The 6,391-nt window shown below is 46.1% G+C and overlaps 1 protein-coding gene across 1 annotated transcript; it reads left to right on the plus strand.

Moving 5' to 3' along the window:
* The first annotated feature begins 2,547 nt into the window (after nucleotides 1-2,547).
* Nucleotides 2,548-4,459, plus strand: LOC123064987 (1-aminocyclopropane-1-carboxylate synthase 7). The gene is made up of 3 exons (XM_044488365.1): nucleotides 2,548-3,008; nucleotides 3,111-3,271; nucleotides 3,356-4,459. The coding sequence occupies exons 1-3, from the start codon at nucleotides 2,688-2,690 to the stop codon at nucleotides 4,239-4,241; spliced, it is 1,368 nt and encodes a 455-aa protein (XP_044344300.1). The 5' UTR covers nucleotides 2,548-2,687; the 3' UTR covers nucleotides 4,242-4,459.
* The last annotated feature ends 1,932 nt before the right edge of the window (nucleotides 4,460-6,391 follow it).

Raw genomic sequence — 6,391 nt, forward strand, 5'->3', positions numbered from 1 at the left:
ACACACACACAAAGGCAAATCTGACCGGGACCGGCTGCACCTTGTCAAAATCTAGTCATCGAGGAACTTACTCGGTGACTAATACAACAAGCTCGGCTGGACTAATGCCCTACTCTCTTACCTATACTAGATTATTACAGTCCTAACTTTTGTACTTCTATTGGAAAAATGTACGTTTTGTAACAAAAAGAGCAATGTTGCATCCGCGGATGACTTTTATGGAGTTGGGTATACAAGTTGATCGTCTACTCCCTCCGTTTATTTTTACTCCACATATAAAATTTGTTTGAAGTCAAACTACACAAAATTTGACCAAATTTATATCAAAAAATATGAGCATCTATACTAAAACTATCTGTCATCGCCCCTCCTTCACCGAAGCCGGGCACAACTTGTAGAAGAATTTTGTTCATGCAATTAAACGTACAAAAGACTCCTCGAGTAAAGGCTTCCACAGCGGGTTCACCAAAATGAGAATCCCAAATCGCATGAGCAATAGGTCTTACGCGTAAAGGATTATGTATCCATGATTCAAAATTTCCTTCCCAAGCTACATGAAACAAATTTCTGGACGTTCATAGAAAGATTATTGCTAACTGTCCAAAGTAGGGCTAAGAAAATCTCGAGACTCGTGAGCCGCTCAAGATCGATTTGAATTTTCGCTCGACTAGAGATCAACTCAGAAAGAAATGAGTTGACTATGAGCACTTTATATAGCTCGGTCGAGAAATGAGCTGATCTTGAGCCAACACTGACTTGCTCGATTTGAGCTCAATTTTAGCTCGATATCATATAATTATATTAAATAATCTTTATACGTATTAAAAGGAAATAGGATAGTTTATTGCCATATATGTTGCATATGATTTTTCTCCATTTTACCTACTTGCAAACATGGAAGCTTGACTAAGTGCAAAGAAAATTTAGCCTCGATATGTTTCATAATAAGTCATGTGTAAATATCATATTCTTTCTTTTAAAAGTTTGAGGGCAGTTATCCACGACCTTTTACTATTAAGTACTAATCTTCGGTTGATAGAGAATAGTTCGAATTTTATGATGGTTTCTTACGCTGTGTTGTGGCAATCTTGTTTGAAAAATTGCCTTTGATTAAAAAAATCATCTTATATAGCTCGAAACTAGCTTGAGATCGACTCGAAATCGTTTCAAGCTAAGAACGAGTCACTTTTTACAGCTCAATCTTGAGCTTCACTTAGTTTCAGCTTGCTCGAATTTTATTATAAGTTGAGCTGAGCCTAGTCTAACTCGCTCGAGCTTGATTCGTTTGCATCTCTAGTCCAAAGTGAGTTGCAAAACATCTGATTAAGACGTTCTTTAGTAATATCATCACGACTTTCCAAATCATGTGTGTTAGTAATAGCAAACCAAGTATGACGAGTACCGGGTCTGAGCTAAGATATCTTGAACCCACTTTAAATATAAACTAGTACTACATTTTTAGCCGCAAAAAATGCAATGGAGATAAAAATTATATTTCCTGTACTTAAGATATGTCCTGAGATAGGAGTATATCTTATAAAATATTAACGCAAAACGACTGTGCGCCATCTATAGATGTCGGCTCCAACCTCATCATGAGCATGAGCATGCGACGGTACAAGCAAATGGACGGCGCGTCCGTACCGCGTATAGTATGTCTTACATTTTGACACAATATATATATTCTAAATTTCTTGATTAAATAATACTCAACTGATTTGCTGCCAACGTACTCTCTCCGTCCAAAAATACTCGTCATCAAAATAGACGAAAAGAAATGTATCTAGAACTAAAATACATGTAGATACATCCCCTTTTATTCATTTTGATGACAAGTATTTCCGGACGGAAGGAGTACTATGTTACTTTTACACTAATATGTCTAACAAATGCTGCAATCTTCATGTCTTTTACTCCCTTTGTCCCATGATGTAAGAAAGTTCAGTATTACAGGACGGAAAGAGTACTAGCTACCACTCATGTACGCCTCAAGCACAAAAGAGAAAAAGAAAAACCTGCACGCTGCTAGTTTCTAACAGAAGACTGAATGTGAAGGCAGAGAAATATTAGCTATCGTTGTTAAACCTTTCCTTTCTTATCTTTTGTGCTTTATAACGGTACTCCCTATTCACTCTATGCTAAATCAAGGTCAATTAACATGTCCGGTCACTGTCAACGGGCACGTCCATGGATGTATAGGGACTCATATTGGGCAACCATTTGTTGTACATGCTCTAACCATTGGTAAAATCTTACGTCGCGTGAGGTTATAGGAATATCAGCCATCAATTATCAAAAATATATATAACATTAGCCATTTGTAAAATAATAATAATAGCCATTAATTGTCCAAAAATGAACATTAACCATTAATCGTAAAAAAATGAATATTTGCCATTTTAAAATTTGGGGCTCTTGTGACAACTGGGTCCTCCCCCGGGGGCAACTTTGACAACCGAACGATTTCACACCAGTATATACATGCAGGTTCCAAAGTGTATTTCCCGGCATTTCTGCCTATATATAGCCCCAAGACCAACCAGGATCACCACACCCAGCTCTGCCCTGCGAGCGCATTCACATTCTTGAGCTGTGCCAGCTTTGCTTCTTGCCATTGCCTTGCATTGCAAGCTTTCAACCTCGAAAGAGTCCTGTTCCATTGCTTGTCACTCCAAGGCGCAAAGACCATGGGCGGCATGCTGTTGCCTGCTGCTTCTACGCCTCCCCTGTCGCGGGTGGCAACCTCCAGCGCCCACGGCGAGGACTCCCCTTACTTCGCCGGGTGGAGAGCCTACGACGACGACCCCTACGACGCCGTCACCAACCCCGGCGGCGTCATCCAGATGGGCCTCGCCGAGAACCAGGTCTCCTTCGACCTCCTGGAGGGGTTCCTGAGGGAGCACCCGGAGGCGGCTGGGTGGGGCGGCGCCCGCCCCGGCTCCGGCGTGGCCAGCTTCCGGGACAACGCCCTGTTCCAGGACTACCACGGCCTCAAAACCTTCCGGAAGGTACGTCGTACATACACAAGAGCGTGTGTACTCTGCTTTATCTTGCTTGTCTCCGACGGCGTGGACTGATCTTTGTGGCGGTCCGGTGCCCTTTGCTTGCAGGCGATGGCGAGTTTCATGGAGAAGATAAGGGGCGGCAAAGTGAGGTTTGACCCTGACCGCATCGTGCTGACTGCCGGCGCGACGGCGGCCAACGAGCTGCTCACGTTCATCCTCGCCAACCCGGGAGACGCGCTGCTGATCCCTACGCCTTACTACCCGGGGTAAGCAACAGACCAACCAACCAGAGCAAGTCACTACTGTTCCATTGCCCGTGCTCTTGTCCTGACATGCATGGCGCCCTGCAGGTTTGATCGGGACTTGCGGTGGAGGACGGGGGTAAACATCGTGCCCGTGCACTGCCACAGCTCCAACGGGTTCCAGGTCACGGTCGCCGCGCTCGAGGCGGCGTACGAGGAGGCCGCGGCGGCGGGGATGAGCGTCCGCGGCGTCCTTCTCACGAACCCGTCCAACCCGCTCGGCACCACGGTGGAGCGGTCAGTGCTGGAGGACGTCCTAGACTTCGTCGTGCGCAAGAACATCCACCTCATCTCCGACGAGATATACTCCGGCTCGGTGTTCGCCGCGCCGGACCTCGTCAGCGTGGCGGAGCTCGTCGAGTCGCGCGGCGACGACATCGCCGGGCGCGTGCACATCGTGTACAGCCTGTCCAAGGACCTGGGGCTCCCGGGGTTCCGCGTCGGCGTGGTGTACTCGTACAACGACGCCGTCGTCACGGCCGCGCGGCGCATGTCCAGCTTCACGCTCGTGTCGTCGCAGACGCAGAAGACGCTCGCCGCCATGCTCTTGGACGCCGCGTTCGCCCAGGAGTACATCCGCACCAACCGCGAGCGCCTCAGGGTGCGGCACGACCACATGGTGGCCGGGCTGGCCCGCTCCGGCGTGCCGTGCCTGCGCAGCAATGCCGGGCTATTCGTGTGGATGGACATGCGGCGGCTGCTCGGCGACGGCGGCGAGGCCACGGTCGCCGACGAGCTGAGGCTGTGGGACCTGATGCTGCACGAGGTGAAGCTCAACATCTCGCCGGGGTCGTCGTGCCATTGCTCGGAGCCAGGATGGTTCAGGGTGTGCTTCGCCAACATGAGCCTGGACACGCTGGACGTTGCACTGGCGAGGATGAGCCGCTTGATGGACAGGTGGAACAAGGCGACAACGCTGCAAGAACAGCACTAGACCAATTCTTCAAACAAACAAAAAAGATACATTAGACAAAGTAAAAGTAAATTTTTTGTGGCAAATCCATTGCCATTGTGAGGAAGTACGTAACCGATCCTGGTGACACATCAATTTTGTATGGGGATTTTTTTTCTCTCGAATAGAGAGATGGTATCCCATACTATTATATGTAAGAGTGGTTAATTCTTGGAATAAGTCTTCTTTGCAATCTTAAACTATTCAGTTTGCTAAACTAGTAGCTTGGTTCACTTAACCCTTGAAAAATAAATTCTCCTCACTCAACCTCCTAAACTTTCTGTGTCCACTCTGATTTGTTTCTAAAATCAGCAAATCTGTTCATTTCTGATTTAAAAAAATATGAGTAATGCCGTACAAATGACATCCTTTGTCTGATTTTTCCTGATTAAAAAAATATTAGTGATGCCATACGTACGACATCCTTTGTCCGATTTTGGTACGGAACCTACCAATCACACCGTCCATGGATAGGCAAAATGCAGCCCCAACCATTTGATTGACTGTGGTATAGAGATCGTAACACTATATGTCATACATGGAGTAGCTCCAAAAAATATATGAAAATATCACACATACGACAAAACTACAATGATGCACCCCAAATGTTGTCGCAATAATATCTTTTAAGTAGTTAGATGTTCATGTTTTGATCTCATCAAAATGGGGTTTTACTATTTATCAAGAAACCAGGAAAATAACTATTTTTAAATCAACGGTAACAAACCATTGGACCCACGCAACAAACGGTATGTGGACAAAGAAAACCATTTCTAAGTTGACTTGGCTATAGTTACTCCCTATCAAAATGAAAGGATCTCAATCATGGGCTCTTGGCATCGATGTTGAAATCAAAACAATGTCAAGACTAGCATGGCAAAAGAAACAAAAATGCTACGTAGACGGAATCCAACTTACCGGCAGATTTCCTCCTACCCCAGTGTTTTTTCCTTGAGAGCATATTTACCCCAAAACATTCATTAAAAAAAAAAGAACCGCAAGTACTGCATATGTCCAAGAAAGGAAAGTTTGTGGGATTCACCCTAGCCAAAAATTACTGATTTGAAGACTATTAGAAAAATGTGTTCTTAGTTTCGATACATATGCGGTCGAGAGGCTCGGGGTGTTTGAGATATCTTGCGAGTATGGTGGTCGCTTTGGCTGGACATTGCGTCTGGTGGTTTTGTGTTTCTGCGCTCTTGTGTCGGGCTCAGACGGTGTTTCACGAGCTTGTGCGCTTGTGTTTCTGTCTAAACCCGTTCCTCTAGCTCTGGTTCTTGTTTCTTTTGTGTTTCTTTTTTGTTTTTTCTTGATTTTCCTTAATTAACCTTGATGTGTACTATTTTCGTATTTGGTTTTTCTCATTAACTAGATCAACTCTTCTCTGCTTAATGCAATTGCCAGAACTCCCCACCCTCTCTGACGAAGGTTACGTAAAAAAAGAACGTCTTAAGTGCCGACTTTGTGCGCTCTTGCCTTGTCGGATCCATCTAATTAAGGACAAATCATGGATTTTTACCTTAATGATTCTGTGTTCGGCATCTACATCGGTGCCACCAACTGGCACATCCCTAGCCAAATCCTCATTCTAATCGTCACGACGGCTGTCCTCTCAACAAATCAGCGTAGGGTGGTTGTCAAGGCACTGGCCATCTCCCGAATATTGTAGCATCGCGTCGTTAATTAGGTCGGCGCGCGCGCACGCGCGTGGGACGCGGGAGCGTGTGGAGTCTTCTCTTCAGTTCACTTTGTCACGGCAAGTGTTCCACGCACGTAACGCGCCATCCACTCTCGGCCTACGCTGCTAAGCTAGCTGGCTCCAAGACTTTCTAGAGTTCCCAAATATACTCGGGTAGACGAGAAAACATTGCTAGTATACCCACATACGAGACCAGGAAACAAAAACGGTCTGATGAGCAGAGAGACGTACGTACGTAGCGTACACTTTTGATGATTGGCATTGAGCAAAGCATGCAGCGGCACGGAGACAGGCCAGGCTGGACCGATGCTCGACAATGGCAAGACAAGAAGGGCACGGGAACAAGATAGAAGCGAGAGATCCCCTCGCCCAAGGCACACAACACGTCGGAAAGGCAGCAGCGATCTTCCTGTGTTCCCAGCATCTGCGCGCC

This window comes from Triticum aestivum, chromosome 3B (genome assembly GCF_018294505.1).
Source record: "Triticum aestivum cultivar Chinese Spring chromosome 3B, IWGSC CS RefSeq v2.1, whole genome shotgun sequence".
Taxonomy (NCBI): domain Eukaryota; kingdom Viridiplantae; phylum Streptophyta; class Magnoliopsida; order Poales; family Poaceae; genus Triticum; species Triticum aestivum.